Raw genomic sequence first — 25666 nt, 5'->3', positions numbered from 1 at the left:
AACAGTCATGCCTTCCCTGCAAGGAATCCTGGCAACTGTAGTTTGTTAAGAGTGCAGAGAGTTAGACATTGATAAGTGGGAGTCATTAATCCTTACCCTTTGGGGAAACGTGAATGCTCTCAAAATGAATATTATTCCCCGATTTATCTATATTCTGAGAGGACTTCCAGATTTTATATCCGGATCAAACTTCCAAAAGATAAACTCCCTGTTTAGGAAATGCCTCTGAGGCTCAAAAATACTGAGAATATCCCCCTCTCCCCGACCTGTTCCATATTTTGCCCGACCAAAGGTGGCAACCCTAGCTTCCAAAGACCCCTGTGGCAAAAAATCGTCATTGGACATCACCTGGCAAACTTGGCCTGCATGGGGTGGGTTAGATAAGAATCTGACCCCACCCCCTAGGCTAAAGAAGTTCTCTTCCCCCTATGCAAGAGCAGGTGTCTGCCATGTTTGGCTTTGTATTTCACAAGAGGTACAGGCCTGGTCAAGATCTAAGGAGATCTCTATTAGCATTTGCAGATTACAGGGGGGCAGGGCGGAATGGTTCTCTTTCTGGTCCTCATAGCCTTGGAAACATGGAGCCAGGCTCTTTAAGGTATTCATTTGGAAGGAACGTGCTATGAATGTTCAAGGATCAGGGCTTCCTCAATGGGGGACATTATCAATGCTTTGTTTATTTATCGGTCTAGGAACAGATATAGTCTGTTTGTATGTTTAAAAAGCAAACAGGATTCCGTCCAATAAAAGAACAAAATAAAAGCAATAAGGGGAAACGTAATAATATTGCTTGTCAGTAAGAGCTTATTTAATAATATTGCTGTTTATTTAAACATATAGGCAGCGTACAAAAATTAAAGACTGAAGCAGGTCCTGCATGCAGAATTGCATCAAAAGGTAGAGACAAGGCACATTTATGGAAGAAAGGACAGGAAGAAGGGAAAGAGGCTAATTTGGGAAGAGGCAAGATGAGCAAGTGTGTCTTGAACGGAATGCTCCTGTTCTCTTTCCACTGACTTCTCAGTGCCTATTGAAAGAGACGACTTCCTCGTCCAACAAGCCTTTTAAGTAGAGACTGCATCTGTACTGGAGCTGTTTCTAAGATGCTTTCACAGTTTTAAAACATGTAATGATTTCTTTTGTGTGTTTGTCACCTGGGTCTCCTGTGGGAGAAAAGGCAGATAGAAATGTACTAAAGCATAAATAAAAACCAGTGAGTAAAATCAGGGTGGAAAGGTATTCAAGTGTCAGGAGAAAGAGACACAGGTAGGGAGCAGAGAGGTTAAATCTGAGGTTTAAGTGGAAGATTGGCATCTCTTATAACAAAAACAAAGGGTCTGGGGGGAATATAAGCTCAGTGGTTAGAAGGCATCTGCTTTGCTTGCAAAAGGTCTCCGGTTCAGTCCTGAAAACCCTGGAGAGCTGCTGTCAGTAAATATAGACAGTATGGAGTTAGAGGGGAATATATTCTATAAAGCAGTTTTATTTGTTCTTATGTAATCCATTTCTGCAGCATTAGCGATGACTATGAATTCTGGTTCATTTAGTTGCAGGCTCTGGCTTCTGAGCTGAAAACCGGTTTCACCGAAGCAATGCAGGAACTATCAAGGATCCAGCATGGAGAGTATGCTCTGGAGGAGAAGGTCCAAAGCTGCCGCTGTGCCATGGAGGAGAAAGTGGCAGAGATGAAGAACTCTCTTAATTGCTTCAAGGTAGGCTGTGTCCATTGACAACCAGCCCCTTTTTCAAGGGAGAGAATTAGGCCTGCTTGAAGCAGAGAGAGAGAGAGTTGCCTCGTGACATCTAGCACATGCAGAATGCAGAAATACTGGCTGCAGTAAATTAATTACTGACAGGCATATTCCCCAATGTATTCTGAACATATTAAGTTCTTGTTGGCATCCATCCGTCTCGAGAGACAATGGAGTGTTCCTTTTGGGGGTAAAGTCAAACCGCAGTGTCAACATCACTGAAATGACCTTCAGTGCAAGCTTGGGGGTGCAAGCCTGGGTGGTGTTTATGGAGGTCCTGGACTGCCCAGATGATGACCCCCCCCCTGTTAAGTTGTGGGCGAACATATCAGACGACACAGCGATTCTTCAACAGCTCTTGTTTATTCAGAGGCCAGAATAGAACTGAACTGAAGAGCTCAGTCAGCCTGCTTATATAGAGCTCCAGAACGATGTAACTGTTGCAACTTTCTAAAACTATCCAATCACTGAACGTCACTTTCGATCCTTCATTTGCATAACTATCTACAGTATCCCCCTGCTGGCCCAGTACATAACACCTCCCACCTCCGGCCTCACTGATGTGGTCCAAAGGAAAGCAGAGCAATATGCTTGGCACCAGCTTAGGTGCAGAAGTTGCCAGAAGGAGGCATACAAGATGCCATCCAACTATTTTAGGGACTCTGTTCTGGATTTGTGAAGGGTTTACTCCATGGGTAGGCAAACTAAGGCCCCGGGGCCGGGGCCGGCCCAATCGCCCTCTAAATCTGGTCCGGTCTGGGAATTAGCGTGTTTTTACATGAGCAGAATGTGTCCTTTTATTTAAAATGCATATCTGGGTTATTTGTGGGGCATAGGAATTCATTCATTTCCCCCCCTCCAAAATACAGTCCAGCCCCCCACAAGGTCTGAGGGACAATGGACCGGCCCCCTGCTGAAAAAGTTTGCTGACCCCTGGTTACTCCTTAGCCTTTTCTTCTCCTGAAGATATCCCACAAGGCAGTGGAGGTTTAGGGTCAGAGTTTTCCATCTCCTTGATGGGCTACCTTCCCATCTGCAGCAATCTAGTCTGATTTTGTTCCCTTGTGTTATTTCAGATTACTTATTACCAAGGTGCTATACCTCACTGTCATAAACCTTGACTCCTAAATCCTTGTCCTGCATGAGACTGGGCAAAGCACAAGTCTCATGCAGGGCAATAGAAGAAGCAAGCTGCAAGCTAGCTGCCCTCTCTAATTTTAAACTTGCCCTCACTTTTTATGAGGTGAAAGGACTCCAGATACATGAAAACAACTCTTTTTTGTACTTAAGTACCACAGGTACACTCTTCTGTTTGGCCATTCATTAGCCTCAGTGAGAATAACAGCACTTTTTCAAACAACAACAACAACAACAACAACAGGTAAATCAATCAATCAATCAATCAATCAATCAATCAATCAATCCATAGTTGTTTGCATTTCTTAAGGTTAAGCTATTGCACCCCAATTCTGCACATGCACTTGTATGCTCAAGATGCTTCAGGAAAAGATCTACTGTTCTTAACGTATGTTGCTATCATTTGTCTTTTAAATCAGGATGAGCTCAGTGATGCCAAGTCCATGATTGAGGAAATCAGTGCCAAGCAGGAGGAGATGCAGCAGAAGATTGAACAGCTGCAGCAGGAGAAGCGGAAAGAATCTCGCAAGCTGAAAGCAAAGTAAGTGATTGTAGACTAAACCTTCTTCAAATCCCTGTGTAACTTCATAGCACTGGTTTTCTCTCCACCCCACCCCCACCCCCCGTGGTAGGGACACCCAGTGGTAGATTTTTTGGAGCGCATCAGCTCCTCCTGGCAGTCCCCCAAGTCATACCCCTTGGGTCAACTGACAGTGAAGGAATAGATGTTTCTATAATAAATTCAAGTTGTAAAATGCATTGGGCTTTAGCAAAAGATCTTCAACCAGCAGAAACACAACATTTAGCTTTTAATTAGAAATGCAAACAGTCTTGCAAATAGGTATTATAACTAAAACTGCTAGCATGAAGTAGTAGCCTCAGCCAAGAAAAGGAAAGAAGTACCGAGCCTCTGCTTTTCTTATTTCCTTATTTCCTTATTTTCTTACCTCCCTTATGCTAATATGTCAGAAACAAGCTGTGCTCTGCCCTTGCTATGTTTTCCCCTCTTCGTGACCTACTCATAGAATTCTAGTTTCAATATACTATGTAAGATTGGGACAGTGTGTCTGAAACAAGAGATATCTTATTTGTTTTTACATTTAACTTTTGTAAATTCTTATGCCTTAAAACAAATGTGTGTCTCCCAAATGTATGCTCTGGTAGTCTTGTTTTTATTTTATTTTTGCCTCAGAAGAATACAGAAGGAGGAGCATGGGTCACAAACAGTCCCTACACCTCTACAAGGAAGTCCCTTTCGATCACTAAACCTTCCGGAGCCAGTTTTGATTAATGAAGATTTTGTAAAGCTGTTGCATAATGCAACGTATGAGAAAGGTAGTTATTTTGTTTGATCAACCCTACCCTACCCTACCTTGTATGCTCAAGGCAGCTTACAATATTTTAACACCTTCTCCTCCCTCTCCCCCCCTGAAATCTTTCACTTCCATGAGATCCTATCTTGCCATTTGGCGGGTAAAGGCGTCTTCCTCAGATGGTGCGGTGCCCAGAATGGTTTTTCCCATTTACAAATGTTTCTGTGGGGCCAAAGGTTTAGCTGCTCCTGCTATTGTGCTATAACTCCCTTTCATTAAAACGAGAAACAGAGACAGAAATGTTAGGGATAATTAAGGAGTCCATTGTGTTAGGGGTAATTAAGGAAAAACTAAAAATGGGGTTATAAAGGGACACCCATCCAGTGGCGTAGCGTGGGTTCTCAGCACCCGGGGCAAGGCAAGTAATTTGTGCCCCCTAACCCGTGGATTTTAGCACTTGAGTCTCTTCCGCGCCCCCCCCAGATGTTGCGCCCGTGTGGCAGGCCCCCCCTGCACCCCCATGCTACGCCACTGCTCCCACCACAAGTCTTCAGGACAGCCATCTGAAGGCTGGCGCGGGGAGAAGGTCTCTCTGCCCCACTGCCAGGCTTCGGAGGAGCCTTCCGAAGGCTGGCGGTGGGGCGGAGAGACCTCCTCCCGCCGCCAGGCTTCAGAGCAGTCTTCCGAAGGCTGGCGGTGGGGCGGAGAGCCCTCCTCCCGCCGCCAGCCTTCGGAGCATCCTTCCGAAGGCTGGCGGTGGGGCGGAGAGACCTCCTCCCGCAGCGACTTGGAGAGGTTCCTGCTTCCTCCAGGGGGGCCGGCCAAACGCGCCCCCCCAAATGTTGCGCCCGGTGCAGCCGGCACCCCTGGCACCCCCCACGCTACGCCACTGCACCCATCTCATGGGTTATCGTGAATGGCTACTGAGCTGCAAATGTCTGCAGCTGCATCATTCCCACTGATTGGACAGAAAATACCAGGTTGTACACAGAAAAAGGACAATATATTGTTGTTTATAAGGGAAAGACAGGGATTCAGCAGTGGTAGGAATGACCTTCCTGGAAGCAGCACGGAATCCTCTGTAATATTTGAGCAAGCACATTATGTAAAAAAAAAAATATCCTGAGAAAAAATGAGTTATTTGGAAGCAACCACAGATCATAGGATCATAGAAAAATAGAGTTGGAAGGGACCACAAGGGTCATCACGTCCAACCCCCTGCAATGCAGAAATCTCTTTGCCCAATGTGGGGTTTGAACCCACAACCCTAAGATGAAAAGTCTCATGCTCTATTTGACTGAGCTATCAGTCAGATGGCAGTAATGGCATAGACTACATTAAAAAAAAACACAACCACCCTTTTTTCTTCCAGTGCCTTAAATGTTAAAAAACCAGAAACCCTCAAAGCACTTTCCTCAATGTTTGACTTTAGATCTCTAGGGGAAGCTTGCTTTACTCATCTTCCTTTACAAATAACTAAATTTTCTCCTGTTGCTTAGTCTCTGACTGCAGACCCATGGGACTAGGAGAAGGCAGCATGAAAGGTTGGTGCACTTGGAGGGGTGGTTTTTGTTGTTGTTAATCAATTGCTGCTCCCAAATATTCCCTCTTTGGCAGATATTCCTAACCAGCAAGTGGTACTTGAGGAGGGAGCACAGCATTCTCCAGAATGGGGGCACAGGGCAGTGGTGAGGTTGGGGGAGCGCTGGGTTGGCAGCACCAGTATGCTGCAGGTGCAGCAACACACCTGCAGGGGAGCAACTCTTTTTTTTTTAATAATTTTTATTGGTTTTTCACCTTTTATGAATACATAACACACACAGAAAAGACAAAAGACGAAAACATGTATAATTTCAGAAAATCCTACTTTCTTAACCTTGTTCCTTAACTTCCCCCCACCCCCCTTCATGCATCCCAATTCCCATAATTATGTCAGCAAATTGGTATTTCTCCTCTTAACCATCTTAATATTACCTCTTTTATTAAAGAAAAAAAAGTTTTTCTAAGTTGGACTCAAATTCCCTTCCATCGATTTCCCATTTTGTCTTAGGTAAAAGTCAAATTAACTAAACCCAAAAGTCCTGAGTGTTTTTAACGTTCTATTCTTCCCTCCCTCCCATCCCCGGTTTTCGTCCCTTCCCCAGTACATGTCCAAAATAACAGTTCTTAGCCTGGATTCCTCATGTCCGAGGCTTTCAAGTCTCTTTCAGTCCCTCTCCGCCGGTCTTGTTGGTAGTCCTTTATATTGGTCGTCGAATCTCGAAGGAATTCTGCCCCCATCAAACCAGGTTCTCTTCCCACAAGGACATTTGAAAACAACTGCTGCAAAAGTTCCTCAGGCCATGCATCTTCAGAGTCAGAGTGAAGGCCCCAATCATATTTCTTCTTTATTTTGAGTTCCTGTATTCCATATACTCCCGGGGCCTCCTCCTTCGTCTTTTGCATCTTTCGCAGATTTGTAATCAATGTAATCCAAAAGTCTCCTTGCTTATATTCCACTGGTGTAAGCTTCTGGTTGGTACTTTCCATCTTTGCTTTCTCTTCTCCTTGTTTAGTCTCCTCCACTTCTTGAGTTATCATTTCCGATTCAGCTGCAGATTCTTTCTCATTCAGGTCCTCAATACATTCAGCAGAGCTGCTTGTTCCAGAAGTCAAGGTCATGAGTTGTTTATTCATAGCCAGACTCTGCTCTTGTAAGATTCCCACCAAATGAAACATTCTTTCGATTTCCACTTGTAACTTTCCATCCACAGCCATTGTAATGTCACAGAGTTCCCCCTAGAGGGAATCTGGTTACTTAATAATCTTTCTCCAATAATCCTCTGACTTGTTGTTACTTTGTTTCCAACAATTTTAGTTCAATTTTAACTGATTTTAATCCAGAGGGATCTTAGATGACAATTTTTCAACTTTAAACTGTCCGTTTGACAGCTTTGACAGCTGTCAAACTCCGCATTCCTCTTCCATAAGCTCAAATACAGGACGCTCCCGGGCCCGGGAGGGGGGGTTGCATACAACAGAAAAAAGGCTTCTAAAATTCCACTCTTTCACTCCAGCTCAAAATTTCTTTTTGCCAAATCTTGGAAGTTAATGTCTTTTTTAACTCACCCCACAAAGGGTAAGCTCTCCAGCTTAGTTCTTCTATATAGTTGCTTTAGATCGTCTGCAAGAGGGGGGGGGTGCGGACTTCCTTTTAGCACACCCCCCGGTCATCTCGAATTCACAGGAAAATATTCTTAAAGTCCAATTTCATCTTACTCACGGGTTATTCTTTTTCAGTCCGAATTTCAAGGAAGGAAGTCAGCGCTCTCCAGTCATGGCTCGCGGCTCCGCTCAACCGAGGTAGCGATCGACTCTCAGCGCCACGCCACCCTCAGTACCCTCTCCGCAGCCTTTAAAAAGGCTCTTCGTGGGTCGGGGGGGCGCTTAAGGCGCCCACCGAGTCTTCTAGTCCGCAGGCTTCAGCGCCTGCGGTTTCTAAGGGTCCCCGCGTCGCCGGCGCGGCAAGACCCGTCCTCAGTTGAGCCGATTCCCTCCGCAGCTCGGAGGGAATCCGCCATTTCCAGATCGCGCCAACCCGGAAGTCCCCTGCAGGGGAGCAACTCTGCCCATCCAGAGCTCCCCTGACCTTGCCATCAGCCTGCCCTGCCCTCTCCCTGTCCTGGTGAACACAATGCAACTGCCAGAAGGCCACCCTGCCGCTCCACTGTTGTTACCAATTATTAAGAGACATGTAATGGCAAGGTGATTTCAAAGGGTCCTTTATTGACTTGTGGAACTCACTACCACAAGATGTGGCAGTGGAGCTCTAGAACCGTTCACCATATTCCTTTCATACTGCATCACGGTGTGGTACAGTGGTTTGACATCATCTGATAGGAAGTGCGTACAGAGGGTGGTGAATACAGCACAAGATATTATGGGCTGTCCTGTGAATCCGCTGGATGAAATAGCAGAAGAACGTTGCCTCAGGAGAGTGAGGAAAATTCTCAGGGATGATTCACCCCCTGGCCGGCACTTTCTTGATCTCCTGCCCTCAGGCAGAAGATATAGAAGCAGGATTAGTCGCACCAACAGGGTAAAGAACAGCTTCTATCCGTGGGCTGTTAGGCTGCTGAATGAAAAGATAACAACAGGGCAACCGACTTTCGGGTTTGGTGGGTGTGCGTCAGTAAACGAGGGGAATTAAGACTAAGAGAGCTGAGTGGGGGTGTGTGATCGTGTAATCTCACTGTATACAAGTTGTACATGTGACAATCAAGTATTTCAATTTCAATTTCCTATGTCCTCCTGCTCTCGTTCCTAAGCTACGTCCAGATTGCTCCTTTCTCTTTTAAGCTCTTCTGGCACACATAAGAACACAAGAAGAGCTTTGCTGGATTAGACCAAAGGCCTCTCTAGCCCAGCATCCTGTCTCTTATGTCGGACAACCAGATGTCCATTGGAAAGCCCGTAAGCAGGACAAGAGTGCAACAGCATCCTCCCCACTTTTGATTCCCCCCTGCTGGTATACCCAGAGTCATTCGGCCTCCAACAACGGAGGGGAGAGCATGACTAGTCACCATTTTGCTCCAATGGAGCGCACTGGTTTCAGAGCCTTCACGCAGCAGTCCAGCGTCTTTTGCTATGGGTTTTTGACCAGCCTGATGGGCCAAGTGGCCATTAAGGATGCGCCTGTTGGTCCTGCTGACCACCTGTTCTAATTCCTAGGGTTAACCGGTACAAATCTGGAGACGGAAGAGAACCTCAGAGCTGCCTCGTCTGCTGATGCTCAGCCAAAGTCATCATCCACAGTGTGGAGGCAGCCCAAGGACAGTAAAGACTGGGCTGGCGAACATATTTCAAAGGACCAGAGTGACAGGCAGAAGGAACTAGGTCCCAGTAGCTATAGCTCAATGGAGAATGCGCTGCGGGAACCGTCTATTGCAGGTGAGAATAAAGGTAGTGGCTAGAAAGCAAAAAGGCTATAGAGGAGGGACGAGGAACCTGTGGCCCCCCTTCATTGCTAGACTACAAAACTCCTACCAGCCCAACAATATCTGTTGGAGCACCGGTGAGCTACCCCTAGTCTAGATACTATTGAGGAATTTGAATAAATCATTGCTGTAATCTATAGAGCAGGATTTGAAATGGCTAATCCTTGCAGTAGCTTCTGAACTCAGGGTTCATTTGAAATCTAGCCTAATGGCTCCTGACTTCTTACGGTGCTACCATGCTGGTGGTACTTCAGTGCAAGAAGCAGTGAAAACGTTACTCTGCAGTCACATTCCTTTGGAATTATTTCCCTCTTTCTGAGCATTATCGCAAAGGCAAATTCCAGCCAGGCAAAAGCAGTCAAGGAGGGTGCAGAGCAGGGCTGAGGAGGGGCCTGGTATGGGCATAGTCAGCCTGGAAGCCTACATTTGGCCCCTGAGTCACTGATAAAGGAATTGGGTCTTCGTTTTCTGCTTGCTCGATTTTTTCTTCTTGGAATGACACCTTGTCTAGATACGAGTGCATAATCACAATAATTAATAACCCGTTTGAAACACCAAATCATTTTCACCTTGTTTCTCCAAAGCTAAAAGGCAGAATATCGCTTTGGACTTACTTGAGTCAGAAAGAAAGTATGTTGTGAACCTCACCCAGGTCCTCAAAATTAAAGCCACGTTGTATGGGCAGGACGTGAAAAGGAACTCCAAGGATAGAAGGTATTTACTAATTGTATTTACTGTTGGGCAACGATGCTTTTCTTTAAACATGCTGGCCGCTGTTTTGGATCCCTGCTGCCCTTTCCTCTTTCCATCCTTCCCTCTCCATTCAACTTTGTTCTTGCCTTCCTAAGCCAGGCCCCCATTTGCGGCTTTACCTGGTCATGCTCTCTTTTTGATAATGGAGCGCCCTTTGTCCTCTTCAGACAGAGATCATCTCCAGCTGCTTAGCAGGCGTTGTCTCCAGTGGCTTCAGGTGGCTGAAAACCATGCCCTCCTGCTCAACAGCCACTACCAGACTTGTCCTGCTCAAGTCCATTGTGACCACTATTAGACCCACAGCTGAGGGTGAAACAGCCACCATGAGTTATGACACACATACCTGAGGGGAAGTCATTCCACTGCAGAAACGTGGAGAAAATCAGAACCTTAAAAGGACTGAAATGGACAAATTTATCCATCCCTAGTCAGATCTAATCTGGAATAGTTGTTGTTTTTTCTGCTGAAGGTATGATGATAATAATAATAATAATTTATTTATACCCCGCCCTCCCCGGCCAGAGCCGGGCTCAGGGCGGCTAACACCAATAAAATCACAGTAAAAACATAATGGGGGGAAAGGGGGGCAATTTAAAATACAGATTAAAATGCGATCTAAATGCAGCCTCATTTTAAAAGTAGCCCATAGATCAAGACCATAAGGGGAGGGCAACAAAAGGGTCAGACAGAGTCCAAACCAAAGGCCAGGTGGAACAGCTCTGTCTTGCAGGCCCTGCGGAAAGATGTCAAGTCCCGTAGGGCCCTAGTCTCTTGTGACAGAGCATTCCACCAAGTCGGGGCCAGTACTGAAAAGGCCCTGGCTCTAGTTGAGACCAATCTAACCACCTTGCGACCTGGGACCTCCCAAATGTTGTCATTTGTGGACCTTAAGGTCCTCCACGGGGCATACCAGGAAAGGCGGCCCCGTAGGTACGTGGGTCCTAGGCCGCATAGGGCTTTAAAGGTCAAAACCAAGAGGGTATAGCTCAGGAAAGTGATGTGGGGGTGGGAAGAGGATTACCGTATTTTTTGCTCTATAAGACTCACTTTTTCCCTCCTAAAAAGTAAGGGGAAATGTGTGTGCGTCTTATGCAGCGAATGCAGGCTGCGCAGCTATCCCAGAAGCCAGAACAGCAAGAGGGATTGCTGCTTTCACTGTGCAGCGATCCCTCTTGCTGTTCTGGCTTCTGAGATTCAGAATATTTTTTTTCTTGTTTTCCTCCTCCAAAAACTAGGTGCGTCTTGTGGTCTGGTGCATCTTATAAAGCGAAAAATACGATAAAAACCAGTGCCACTGCTTCAATTTAAAATAGCTAGAGGGGTCTACAACATTGTGAGAAAACAAAAGTTGGGAGGTCCAATCAGATTCCCCCAACCCAACATCAAGTCTACTTCATTGTTAAGTCAAAATCAGCACCTTGAATTGTCTCTCAAATACCTTCTCACGGCTTCGGCCATGTGTATATTTAGCAGGATGGGTAGTGTTTTTAAGTGCATTTCTTCTGTTTGTTAATGGCTCTTCAAAATGCCGTTCCCGCTGTTTCCTGGCTGCAGTTTTGTCCCCAATTCTCTTCGATACTTGGTCCAGCAGCATGTGGACTTACTTCATGCTCTGCAGGAGAGAGTCTTGAGCTGGCCGCGGCAAGGAATCCTGGGAGACATCTTTCTCAAGCTAACCAACGATGAGGTACATGTGTGAGGAAAAAATATGGGGAGCAGGAGAAGAATGCATGGTTGAAGTGCAGTAATTGGGCCATCTTTGACCAGCGGAATGAATTGTACATATATGTCACCCCTCCCTCAAGAACTAAGCACATTACATTATCATATCATATCATATCTAATCTATTTTCCCCTCAAACAAGCTTATAACTTTAGAGCCTAATTTTGAGGTGTCCAACAGGTCAGAGAAATGTGGATTCTATATTATCTCTTGCAGTTGTTTTTAGATGCTTTTTTTGCGGGAGAGAGACAGGTTAATATTGAAGAATTCCACTTTTTGTGGAAAAGGTCCATGATTTTGCCTCGGGGCATTTCGGTGCTGAATCGCTGCCTTGGTCCGTGTTTATCAAACAGAGTCAGGTGGAATCAGGGGGCCCGTGTGTCTGTCACACACATAAGGATTCTCAAGAGATGTTTCTCATTTGCTTTTCAGAACGGTTTTTTGGATTATTATGTTGCTTGCTTGAGAGACTTGCCCGAGTGCATTTCGCTGATCCATGTGGTGATTGTGAAGGAGGTGAGTTTGGGTGCGTCTTGAATTACTGTCACATCTGTGTGCGTTGAGCAGGTTTTTAGTTTGATCCAGACCCATACAGATTCTGTAATGAGGGTTTTCCCTCTTCACTTCTTTGCGCTCACAGGACACGTTAGTTGGCTACCAAGCTGTGAGATCAACTGACTTAAGCACTCTTACCCCTTGTGTTTCACTCTGGACTATATTTATGCTGCCGAATGTTTGTTTACTGCATTTTAAATGGATTTTATTGTAAACTGCCTTGAGATGTTCTTATAAATGGTGGTATATAAACATTTCAGTACAAATGACCTTTTATTCTTTATCTTCTCTTGTCGACAGATTGAGGAAGAAATTAAGTCTGATATTTACATATTCTTCTTTCATATTGTCCAGCGTGTTCCTGAATACCTCCTTCATTTACAGGTAAAATCTAATGAGGATCAGTGTTAGGAATATAAGATGACATCAGTTTCTGTTCTGCTCCAGAACCATTGCATTGCAGCGCTGTTTCTGTTCTGCTGCAGCTTGGCTTCCAAAAAAAAAAAGCTATGTTAACTATGTTATTAATCTAATTTCCACTTTGGCAAAATTTTACATAATTATGTACTTAATTCTGCTATCGTTATATAATGCAAAGGAAGTGCAAAGCATTTTAAAAAAGAAAATATTAAATTATATATTGTTTGGAGACTGAACACAACAACAATAGTGCATGCCAATTGTATTTGCTATATTTCCATTCTGGACATGGGTGCAAACACCAGCAACATATTTCAGTTTTCATTCAAGTTCTCCAACATGCCTAACACTATAAACGATTCTAGTTACAGGTAGGTAGCCGTGTTGGTCTGCCGTAGTCGAAACAAAATTTTAAAAATTCCTTCCGGTAGCACCTTAGAGACCAACTAAGTTTGTTATTGGTATAAGCTTTCGTGTGCATGCACACTTCTTCAGATACCAATAGCTCATACCAATAACAAACTTAGTTGGTCTCTAAGGTGCTACTGGAAGGATTTTTTTGTATTTTGTTTTGACTATAAACGATGATGACAGTGAGCTCTGCACAGCAGTCTTAGAGCAGTTGTTGTTTTTTACTAACCACAACTTTGGGAATAACTTCAAAGGCAACCCCATGTAGAGTGCATTTCAGTGCTAAAATATTGAGGTTACCAGGGCACGGACGATTGTGGCCACATTATCTCTGTTCACAAATGGCCACATCTGGTGTACCAGCTGAAGCTGGTAGAAGGCACTCCCTAGTGACAAGGATGAGTCAATGATTAGAAGCTTCCAAGGTACTGCAGCACCCTTTGTACGGTCATGCATAGGCCCTGGTGTAGAGCGTTCAGGATGTTTCATGTTGTTTTACTAAATGGGCAGAGAGGAGGATGTGATTCAGTGTGGCTCTCCTCCTTCTGCGCCAGAATATCCTGAAGTACACGGAGCAAGAGCACCCCGATTACTACCTCCTTCTGGTTAGTGTACAGCGCCTGCGAGTGTTCATCTCGCACCACAGCCTTCTTTTCCAGTGCAACGAAGACCTGCTGATACAGAAGCGGAAGAAGCTGAGAAAGTGAGTGAAAAGGGGCTGCTTCCTTCTGTTTTGATTAGGTGCAGGCAAAGAAGAGCCAAGTTCTGCTCTAAGAAAAGTTGGAGTATGTGTCCACCCTCCCTCCCTGATCATTTATCCCTCAGCTATGGATCACTTCTGGTGTGGAGTCCAGGGGTGTATGTGAGTGAGAGAGAGAGAGAGAGATCGAGAGATGTCAGAAATGGCCTGGATGGGTGGGACCACGTGAAGAGAATGGTTGGACCTTGTTTCCGCTCATTCTCCCTTGCAACTGCCCCTCCTTGCATGAGCACAATGTGCGAATCACAGGCTTGGGAACAGAGAGGTTCATCAGCCAGTGACACTTTCTGTCCCTGTTTATTCCTTGAGGAACACATGGCCTATGACTTTCAGAACAAACTTTCAACACCAGAATGAGTCTGTTCCTTGAAGTTGCTTCTTGCGCCTTTCTCAGTGCCTTAAAAGCTGTTTTAAGCACAAATCTAGCTTTTCATTAACTTCTATGCAGCAGGTGGAGGTTTGTTTGTTTGTTGTTGTTTCGGCCACCCTCAGAAAGCAGTATATTTCTTCAGCTTGAAACATATACTCATATAGGAGGTATAATACACTGCTGAAGTGTTGTATGGAATTTGGCTCACAATTATGACCCTTTGAAATGGACTGAGGGAGCAGCTAATTAACTACCTGTCAGCTGTTCAATCCTTTAAAGCCACGTATACACTGAAGTTCTGTGAAAGTTTTAAAGTCTTTCTGTATTGTAAGTAAAGATGGGCATAAAATGCAAACAATTTATTTCCTAAAGTGAATTGTCAGCCCTAGTGCTTCAGATTTTTGGCTTTTTAAAAATGTAACTCCATAGCCATGAGGCCCAGGAACATGTTTCTAATCAGTCAATGAAAAATTAAGTTCTCACAAGCTGAATGTGTGCCCCAACCAAATTTGTGGTATTACATCACAAAGCTGTAGAAACAATACAGCACAAGTATGAATGTAATGATCCACTGCTGCAATGAACGTGGGAATAACAGGCTGCCATTTGTAAAAGCTGGTCCTCGTGGTTTGACTGATGGTGGTATTATATCTTGATTCCACTAGATCTTCCTTCGGAAAGTTATACAAAGGTCTAGCTTCTCTATGCGCCAGTGCTGGCCAAGATGCGTCTCCAACGCTTAGCGCTACTTCCATCCGCGACAGTGGAATCCACTCTGAAGAGGCCATGCAACTGTTCCCATCAGCCCCGACTTCTGGAACAACGGCCATGTGAGTGCAATGCTCTTATAATTATTACACTGATATCCCACCTTTCCTTCAAGGAGCTCGTGGTGGTGGTGGTGCCTGGTTCCCCCTCCCCATATTTTATCCTTAGATTTGGCTGAGATTCTGCAAATGGCCCAAGAAGGGATTTGAACCCAGGTTTCCCACAGTCCTAGCCCAACACTGTTGGTCGCTACACCACACTGGCTCACAGAGCATTACAGCAGCATCTGAGTGACCCTACTGCAGGATGAGAAGGTTCCATGGCAGAATTACTGTACTGGCGCTTCCTAAGCCCAGCCGGCTCACTGTGCTGGCTGTGTGTGGGGCAGCTTTTTGCTCCAGGCCTTTTGCTTCTTTCCTTCCATTCCCTTTCCCATTGCAGTCAGTACACCAGGGCTGGAATAATTGAGGGTGCATTTTGCAAGGGAGGAAGAACCAGAGGACTTTGGATCCTAAAGATTCTCCACTGGCCTTAACAACTGCTGGCCAGACAACCCTTGCCTGTGGCTGTGGGTCTTTCAGTGAGTGAAGTAGGGTAACCGTGACAGCGTAAGTTCCCTTCCTCCCCAGCTGTGGAAGGGCACTTATCCAGTTCCCTCAATTGGCTGTTGATCACTTTTAGGACTCCTTTATTGTTTTACTTCACATAATTTCAGCAGAATTGTATGTATTTAATGATTACTGCATCCACTTCTCTTTGTAGCTGTAATAGCTCAGGCTGAGGTAGGCACCTATCCAAAACTATTCATAAAAGGGGTTTTTTTTTGGGGGGGGCGAGGTTTGTTCCCTTGATGTGAGGTGCCGAAGGCTGGCAGAGTGCAAGGGAGGTTTAGTCTGGCAGTGCTGAGAAGCGCTTTGAATAGAGCCAGATTAAGGATGGACTTGAGAGTAGATGCACTGAAATCAAAGGGTCTGCTCTGAGGATGACTAACATTGACTAAAATAGGGCAAGCTCTCGACCCCAAAACTGGGGCTACCTGGTGTGTTTCCAGTCCAAACTTTCCTCAACAGCTTATGTTTGGTCTAGGGCCGGATTTAGGTTTGATGAGGCCCTAAGCTACTGAAGGTAATGGGGCCCTTTATATGTCCAGCTGTCCTTTGCCAACAACAAATTGTTGCTGTTTTTTGTGTTGAATATATGCTATATGGTAATTTATGGACCTAATAGATATCTAAAGCCATTTGCACATGTTGCCATGCAACCAGTCCATGAGGAGTGTAGGCACCCTATATATAGAAATGAGCAAACCAGTGATATTTTAGGGAGCTGGCTAGCAGGCGGGGCCCATTACTTACATCATAGGAGTCTACACAATACAAAACACTGTTGCTGTATGTAGGTTTTACAGTCATACCTCGGGTTTAAGTCGCTTCAGGTTAAGCCTTTTTGGGTTGCGCTCCGCGGCAACCTGGAACTAACGGAGCGCGTTACTTCCGGGTTTCGCCGCTCGCGCAGACGCTCAAAATGCCGTCCCGTGCATGCGCGGAAGTGGTGAATCACGACCTGCGCACGTGATGTGCCTTGTGTTCGCTTCAGGATGCGAACGGGGCTCCGGAACAGATCCCGTTCGCATCCAGATGTACCACTGTATTTTATCTTATATTAGGGAAATTGTTGTTGTTTTTTCCTTTAATTTTTTTGGGCACCCCCAAGAGTATGGGGCCCTAAGCTACAGCTTGTTTAGCTTATACCTAAATCCGACACTGGTTTGGTCTCCCTTCCAAGGCACTCGAGGTCCCACATGAAAGCGAGCCCCCAGCAAGGCCTCGACGGCCTGCAAGGTGCTTCCCCTTGCGAGTGGGAAACGGACGGGCGGCGGCCCGAGCACGGCCTGGCGCCCTCTCAGCTCAGCGAGCACGACCTGAAAACTCTGGCCGCCTCCCTGCACGCCCTCCCGGACCTGGAGTACGGCGGCAGCAGCGCCCCTCCCTCGACGGGCCCCGACGGCAACCGCGAGCGGCCCCGTCGGCGGGCCTCGGCGGCGGACCTCCTGCAGGACAGCTCCGGCTTCGCGCCGGACTACGAGGGCTTCGAGTACCGGGGCGACCCTTACGAGGAGGTGGAGCCGCTGCGGAACCTGCCCGCCTTCGAGGTGTGCTCGCCGGCCTCGTCCGAGTCCAGCATCGACATCTGCTTCCTGAGGCCCGTCCACTTCACCAACGAGCCCGGCAGGACGGAGCGCACGCTGCAGCCGCTGCCCAAGAGTGCGGCGCCGACGCCGCCGGCCAGCGGCACCTACAAGCGCGAGGTTTTCCGCAGCAAAGGCAAGCAGCTGAGCCGCTCGCTCAAGGAGTTCCCGCGCAGCAGCGGAGGCGGCGGCGGCTCAGAAGGCATCGCCAGCACCAGGCTGTACAGCACCCGCAGCAGCAGCGGCAGCCGCCTGCCGGCCCCGACGGAGAGGGGCTTCCCGGCCCACGGCGCCCCCTCCGCCGCCTCCCGGAGCTCCCAGCGGCACCACTTCCCGCCGCCGAGAGGAGCGGGCGACCAGCCCAGCTTTCTGGAAGTAAGGAGAGCAAAAGGCAAGGGCAAAGGCGCTTCCTAGCCAGGGTCTAAGCGACGGGGGAGGAGGAGCGAGGGCGGGCCCTGGGGGTCCCCCGAGTTCCCACAAAATTAATGAAAATTCAAATTTCGATGCCAGGGCCAGGCACGCTGTATGGCACCCATGGCCCCGGGCTCCCACCGTTGTGGGGCCAAGCTGGCACACTTGAGTGCGGGGGTTAGACCATAGCTGTCAATATTTCCCTTTTTTAAAGGGAAATTCCCTTATTCCAAATAGGATTCCTCGCAAGAAAAGGGAAAAGTTGTCAGCTATGGGTTAGACCTGTGACCTGAAGGTCCCCTATCATTATCATTATTGTTAAGTTGTGGGTGAACATATCAGACAACACAGGGATTCTTCAAACAGCTCTTGTTTATTCAGATGCCAGAACAGAACTGAACCAAAGGGTTCAGTCAGCCTGCTTATACAAGGCAACTGTAACACTTTCTGTAACTATCCAATCACTGAACGTCACTTTCAATCCCTTATTTGCATATGTGGACCTGAGTGAAAACTATCTACAGTATCCCCCTCCTGGCCCAGGGTGGGAACTTCAGTACATAACAATTATCATTAATTAATGCCCCACCTTTTCCCCTGAAAGGGACTCAAGGCAGCTTAACATACCCTCCAACAGTTCTCCAATGAAAATAGGGTTATCCTATTTAATAATAATAATGATGATGATGATGATGATGATGATGATGATGATGATAATTTTATTATTTATACGCTGTCCAACAGACTGGGATGCCCCAGCTACTCTGGGCAGCTTCCAACATATATAAAAAAATAAACATTCAAAAACTTCGCGATACTGTACAGAGCTGCTTTCAGATGTCTTCCAAATGTTGGCGCTGGGGTCGCATAGCTCTGCTTTGAAAACTCCAATGCAGGAGAGTCCACCAAAGTATTAGAGATATTTGATGCAGGTGGATTTCTCGGTGTATGGTTTATTTAAACTGTTACATTTGAAGCCAGGGTTGAAAAGCTGAAAAAAATACAAATCTCAGCAGCCCACTTTCTTACTGTGAACAAAATGTGAACATAGAGCAGGCCCACAGCATACATTACCCCATAGTGTAGCCTACTTTGAATCATAGCTGTCAACCTTCCCTTTTTTTTGCGGGAAATTCCCTTATTCCAGCGCAGTTTCCCACTGCTATCCTGGATTGTTAAATATCCTCCCGGGACAGGTGAGGCTGCTGATCCCTTATTTTCAGATCTGAAAGTTGACAGCTATGCTTTGAATCCCCAGTCCAATTGGAGCCATTGTGGTGCAAAACTGTCTCTGGTTACATAGCCGTGCCTTTGGGCCATGTTTGAGTTGTGACATACTGAATGCAGACACTGACTTTTAGGTACTATATAAATAGCTCTGGAGTGAAGCAGTCTCTCAGCATCCAGTTTTCATGAAACAGTTAGTGCCTGCATCCCTGTAGTTGTCGAGGCTAATGGAAGTACCAATTCGCATGGGGAAAAGAAAGGGAGCAGTTGTAAGAAATACATGAAACTTTTTTGAAGCACTCCATGCAAAACAAGACCTGAAAATAAGGACAAGTGTGCAAAGGCAAGGATGCCTTTGTCGTTCTACTTTTAGGCATGGGGGCTTGTAAACAAGGGTTTGTTATATCTGTATTTGTTTAATGCCATTTATAATTTTTGCGGGACAACTTTGTGAAATTCTTGTTTTTTTCATTTCAGGAGATGCATTTAGAAGACAACACCAGATTTTCTCATAGGGATGACAATGAGCAAACCTCTTTCAGCAGCCACACTCCAAGGCAAGAACAGAAAGGGAGATTGCGCAGTTCCTTCCGCAAGCTGTTCAAAAAGAAATGAAACACCCATCTGATTTTAAAATTAGCTTATTTTAAAATTAAGACACCAGCCTTTTGGCACTTGAAAAGAAGAAACAACCAACTCCTGAATTTTTTAGGAACTAGTATTTTATCCTGACTCGGGGGGGGGGGTCAGAAGCTTACCGTATTTTTCCGTCTATAAGACGCCCCCATGTATAAGAAATCCCCTATTTTGGGGGACTCAGACTTAAGAAAATGGCCCCAGCACTATCCGTGTATAAGATGCCCCCTAATTTTTGACATAATTTATTAGGGGAAAAACCTAGTCTTATACACTGGAAAATACGGTATTTTGTCACTCAACGCAACTGTTAACTTATTGCTGCCATCAAGCAATAAGGGCCTCACAGTTATGGAAGATTGTAGTATGATGTCATTGATGTATATGTCACAATATTTCTGAATCTCTTATCAGGACATTCTACGTACAGTCGTACGTATAAGTCCAGACGTGTGCTATTTCACTTTTGCTACATGTTTATTATAATTAGGCAGGATATAAGGGCTGTACAGTGGTACCTTGGTTCTCAGACTTAATCCGTTCTGGAAGTCTGTTCCAAAACCAAGGCACGCTTTCCTATAGAAAGTAATGAAAAATGGATCAATCCGTACCAGACTTTTAAAAACAAACCCTAAAACAGCAATTTAACATGAATTTTACTATCTAACAAGACCATTGATCTAGAAAATGAAAGCAATATGTACTGTACTAAAATAAATAAAACAGTAATGTAGAGGATAAAAATTAAAATTAATTTTTTTCTTAACTGCATTGAGGATAGTCATTGTTTGTATTGCTTTTATCCATTTCTGCAGTCACACAACCAACCAATCAATCAATCAGTCAGTCAGTAGCTGAACTGGGTTCCACACAGTGACAAAAACAAATTAACCGAACAAGCCTCAAAAACAAAAAACGCAAAAGAAATAGCAAAAACAAAAGCGCCAAACTTAATCCATTCCAGAAGTCCGTTTGACTTCCAAAATGTTCAAAACCAAGGCGCAGCTTCTGATTGGTGCAGGTGCCCCTGAAACAATAGCCAACAACTGCATTGGATGTTTGACTTCCAAAAAACGTTCGAAAACTGGAACACTTACTTCCAGGTTTTCGGCATTTGAGAACCAAGGCGTTTGAGAACCAAGGTACTGCTGTATACTGATGTGTTTTGGGATGTCAGGTGACCACCCCTAGTAGACATCATGGAGGCGAGCACAAACCATCTAGTACAGAAGTGGGACACAGGGACCTATAAAGAACTCCTACATCATTTTACAACCCACCCACCCACCCCAACCATTTTAATTAGCTAGCAAAATGTGGAAACATCTTTGCATGGTCCTAGATGGATCTGGCAGCCATCTCTAGGACGGCTCAGATTTAAGAGTAGCCAGGAAGTAAGTGTGTGTATAGTTCATGCAATAACTGATTTACAACTTAGTCTGTTTTAATGATGCAACATTGTTGTTGTTTTAAAATACAGTTGGATTGATGCTGAATGAACAGGTCTTCCACTGTTCTTTCTCCAAAAATATAAAGTGGTGCTACAGTGGAATCTGAATTTCTAAACAGATGTTACAGAAGAATCAATTTTATTTTAAAAGTGGTGGGAAATATTCAGAAGAGGGAGAGGAACTCCAGGAGAAGTTGACTGGTTTCTTAATAGTCTAGGCATGTATTTATTTTGTTTCAAATAAACTTTGCTGTATTATTCAGACCAATGGTATTGCTTGAGAATACAAATACTGTACCTTGAACAAGCACTGCTGAGCATCCCAACATGAGCCTAAAAGCTGCTTCTCATGCTACAATTTATATATTCTTGGTTATACTCCTGATTTACAGCCAGGTCTAAGAGTAGTTGGGAAGAAGAAAAGCTTCTGTCAATTTCCTATGTTACAGGTATAGAAGTATCTACTGGAAACAGTCCAAAGGCTTCATATCCCATGCAGATGTTTAGGAAGATAAGTGTGTGCAACTGACCAAGGAAAGCAGTAACAAGTACCAGATTAATAAATAAACTGGTAATCACGCTTTCTCATTGAATTGTAGAGTTGGAAGGGACTCAAGGGTCATCTAGTCCAATCCCTTGCAATGCAGGAACCCTACTAAGGCATCCATGACAGAGGGCCATCCAATCTCTGCTTAAAAACATCCAACAGAATTCACTTTCTGAGGGGGCCTGCCCACTGTTGAACAGCTCTTACCATCCTCCTGATGTTAAGTCAGAATTTTATTTCTTGCAACTTGAACCCATTAGTTCAGGTCCCACCTTTTGGAGCAGGAGAAAACAAGCTTGCTCCATCATCCATGTGACAACCCTTTAGATATTTGAAAACGGCTATTCCTAAGGTGTATTTTCTTACACGTCCAACACCAAACAGGCCACTTCAGGAGACTGGATGTACAAAGGATTATCCTTCCACTATTATTAAAACCAACTGCAAGTAATTTTTTCTGCTGTGTTGCCTACAAGAGACTAAATCATAACTGGGGTGGTGGTGGGAGGAATCTCCATATGCAGACACTGTTAAGTATTCAAGTATTTCAGATGAATACCGGTACCAGAATTGCCATACATCCGGAATTTCCCGGACATTGCCGGAATTTGGCAGTTCAAAACAGTGTCCGGGCAGAAATTGCTTAAATGTCCAGGAAAATCCATTCTTCCTGCAGGCCTATCTAACCTCAATTGTTTAAGTATTAAAGATTACTGCAACAGCAACGTAGCAAAATACTCAGTTTAGCAACAAGTTGGAGGTCAGATGGAGCGAGACTACTGAAGAATGCAACCACACTGTCAAGACTTGCATAGCATGGTATAACTTTAGCTCATCCTACGTACTTAATTATTCTGCAGTGGTAAATTTATTTGCTTCCTGTGTTAGGAGTGCATCTGCACCTTTGCGTGGTACCCAGATACTCTTAACTGTGGGTGATCTTTATAGGACAACACTACACGGAACAAAATTAAAATAATGCAGCAGGCTCACAGACCTAAGTTTTTACATATACAAGGATAAACACTTATAGGATATGTAAGGCATTTTTATTTATTTTTTATGAACAGATCTCTTGAATGCCAAAAAGTAACAGCCACTATTAATTTTCACTTTAAATGCAATCTGAATACCATTGCAGACATAGCATACAAAGCTGACCTACAGACATGATTAGGTACACACATAGGCCCATAGGATTTGCCAGTTTAGGATATCACCACTTCAACCTTAACGCAGCTGGATTGGACTGCCATAGCTTCTCAACCATTTTAGCAAAGTATCCATGCCATTAAACAAAAGGCAATAAGTTTTAAATATACAAATTATTAGAATTCATCAAAAACACAAACCTGTACACAAAGAAACAGAAAGTTTGGTTTCTAAATTGGCCAAATAAGAAATGCGACCAATAAGAGAATCTACCGTGTTTCAGAAAAAAAGAACCCACATTTTTTAAAAAGGCACATTTGGCAGCTACTGAAAGTTGCATACACATCTGGCACAAGTCCCCCCCCCCTTTCGCCTGGGCACATTACTGTTTTACAAAGGTCTCGATGTGCAATTCTGCAGCAACTGACTGCTTAATGCACTGTTTTGCTGTTAAAGGCAAAAGGGGAATTTGCTCACAGTTGACAGAAAAAAATATGCACTTTAAGGTTTTTTGTTTTAAAGTAACAAAATTAATGGCAAAGGCATGAAAATTCATCCCAAAAAACCCAAGTGCTTTTGGCTTAATACCTTTCATCAGCAATAGGCCTGCATTTAATTTTCATTAGCAGAGAAAAATTATTTAGCTCTTCAATAAGTATGGAAAGTGATCACTGATCAGTTTAAGAGCACAATTTACAGCAGCTGTATGTGAGTTACCTCTTGCACCAGAGAGAAAAAATCCAAAGAGGTTGCCTTGTTTATTTCTCCCCTCCCCCACTGTTAATTAAAAACCGGTTTTATATTACAGCAAGCTCCTCCCTTTCAACCACCAAAAATGTAGGGAATGGCAAGGATTTAATTTGTGCATTTTTTTTGTACACTGAACAGCAAGCAGGCAAGACACAATGATGAGAAAACATTCAGACAAGCTGACACATTCCAACAAAAACCATTCAGGAACTTATCCAGCTCCAATCAAAACCACCCCAAGCAGCTCCATCTACACTGAACACTACTAACCTTCAGTAGTCTCTAAGTGCCACCTACCATTGTCATAGCAGTGAGGCCAATTTTTATTTGGAGTCATGGTGGAACAAAAGAATGCTTTCTTGAATTTCTTAGGAGACTACTTCCCTCTTCTTATTATTCTTTTAAAAAACAGACACCCAAAAATTCTCCAGGCACCCCTGCACAGGTGCTAATTCTGCATCTCACCCTACAGAGTGGCTTTTCAGGGAATGGAGGGAGCGCCTACAGTGGTATGAGGGGTGATGGTTAAAAAAGCCCAGGTATGTGCATGCCGATTTGGATCTCAATTTTAAATGTAGCAGACACGACTTATTTGCAAACCTACTCAAATTCTAAGGTAGAGTTTAAAATGGAAAAACCAACCAACCAACCAACCCATGAGTTTGAGCAACTTACAGGCGCATGTGTGTATGACAGCAAGCAGCAGCAAGACACGACAAAATGAAAAATAATCCCACTCTGGTCAAAACATGGGCATTAACTTCCTGCTTACAGACTCTCAAGATTTCCCTCTCACTTTATTTATTATACTGCAGTTGGCACATTACTTCCAGAGAGTGAAAAGGCAGTTTACTATCAACCTCTAATAGCCAATTTGCTAGAGGAACAAGTTTTTATTTCCAAGTCTGGGTGAACTGTATGTCAACCACTTGGTTCTATATAACCAGTACTTGGATACCTCTCCATTCTTCCTGATGTTCAGTTATGTAACGTCATTTCTATGGGGTTTATACTCCAATACAAACAGATAATGAAAAATAGTGTTTTAGATTGTCTGGTGAAGAGTTCTATGTAAGTCAGAAGTCTACATACACAAATATTTGACCCCAAAAAGTTTATTTCCTTTCCTGCTTTGTGACTTATACAAAGTAGTTTTTTATGGGGAATGTGCTAGCAACTCATTGGGATGGATTTTGAAATATGCAGTGAAGTTTACTTCTGAAAAAGCTCGCCCCTTCTTGTAGAACAGCAAGAGGTGGGATAGCTCAGTTGGTAAAAGCATGAGACTCTTAATGTCAAGGTTTGTGGGTTTGAGCCCCACATTGGGCATTGCAGGGGGTTGGTTTAGATGACCCTTAGGGTCCCTTCCAACTCTAAAACTCTATGATTCTATGAACTGCATAACGGATGTTTTGAGTGAGCACAAAGTAATTCTAATCAAAACAAACATTTTCAGTGCTTAAAAACACAGCACATTTAACACAATGAAAGTTGATTATGTTAAACAAGAGGCATGAAGAACTACACACATTTTGCACATGTACAACATCCACTTCAGGGGATTTGGGGAAATTTTGCACACACAGATTTAAAATTTGCACTTTTTATAAGTTCTGCTGACCTAAATATTTTACTTCAGCTACCATAAGAGACAATGAAGCTGACAGACAGCCTCAATGGAACAAATGACTTAGTTTCTCTTAAATGGCTTAAGCCAATTCATCTTGGATTAAGTATTTTATTTATTTAAACTGTTTGTATACTGTTTAATTATCAAAGTATCTGGGTTGTATCAAGCATGATAATCTTAGCAACTATGGGGCTGCTGGAAATATTAAGTGAACATCATTTTCCCACTCAAAACAAGAATAAGACAGATCTGTACAAAACGTTGCTGCTTGCAAATGCTAAATGGATTTATCAAACTATAATCCCGCTCCCACTTTTTTCTGGAGTGGATTGATTAGGGAACTTTCACTCTGTAGGCATCTGCAGTATTTTAAAGTTCTTATGGACAGGAGCATTACCACTACCTTTAGTGTTACAAGAAAAAAAATGTATTTAAGTAGGGAGCATTTTCTCAACTTTCCCTTAGCAAGTTCAGTCATTTTAAAGTATCTCTAACCCTCAGCTGGGCTCAACACTTGTCATAGGCTAGCATTATACAATTTTTTATCTCAGAATGCCCTTTTGTTTCTGCATATCGTACATGTTAAGAAGGATCCATTTAATGCAGGTTAAATGAACGTTTTCCTGAAATGCAAAGACCACACTACATAATGCTGTAGAAGTGCCTTAGAACAGTAGGCTTTCATGGTGATACGGTCCTCTACCATCACTGTTCCAGTGACATGGCTTTCTAGATTAC

At 44.2% G+C, this 25666-nt stretch overlaps 1 protein-coding gene across 5 annotated transcripts in view; it reads left to right on the top strand.

Annotated features, from left to right (window-relative positions):
• ARHGEF33 (Rho guanine nucleotide exchange factor 33) overlaps positions 1 to 21111 on the top strand; it is a 33440-nt gene extending 12329 nt beyond the window's left edge. For 2 of the 5 annotated variants that reach the window (XM_081188525.1, XM_081188521.1), the window contains 13 exons: positions 1548 to 1712; positions 3308 to 3429; positions 4081 to 4223; positions 5701 to 5745; positions 8912 to 9130; positions 9762 to 9891; positions 11485 to 11617; positions 12086 to 12169; positions 12509 to 12592; positions 13594 to 13742; positions 14835 to 14999; positions 16723 to 17500; positions 19241 to 21111. In XM_081188525.1, coding sequence (XP_081044651.1) covers positions 1593 to 1712; positions 3308 to 3429; positions 4081 to 4223; positions 5701 to 5745; positions 8912 to 9130; positions 9762 to 9891; positions 11485 to 11617; positions 12086 to 12169; positions 12509 to 12592; positions 13594 to 13742; positions 14835 to 14999; positions 16723 to 17500; positions 19241 to 19378 — 2310 coding nt within the window. In that variant the 5' untranslated portion in view covers positions 1548 to 1592 and the 3' untranslated portion in view covers positions 19379 to 21111. Of the gene's footprint in view, positions 1 to 840; positions 977 to 1547; positions 1713 to 3307; positions 3430 to 4080; positions 4224 to 5700; positions 5746 to 8911; positions 9131 to 9761; positions 9892 to 11484; positions 11618 to 12085; positions 12170 to 12508; positions 12593 to 13593; positions 13743 to 14834; positions 15000 to 16722; positions 17517 to 19240 lie in introns of all 5 variants that reach the window. The other 3 variants (XM_081188524.1, XM_081188522.1, XM_081188523.1) reach the window with 3 other exon arrangements.
• Positions 21112 to 25666: the final 4555 nt, after the last annotated feature.

This window comes from Podarcis bocagei (genome assembly GCF_964188305.1).
Source record: "Podarcis bocagei genome assembly, chromosome: 3".
Lineage (NCBI taxonomy): Eukaryota > Metazoa > Chordata > Lepidosauria > Squamata > Lacertidae > Podarcis > Podarcis bocagei.
Note: the sequence above shows the minus strand (reverse complement) of the source record. Positions and strands in the feature narration are given on the sequence as shown.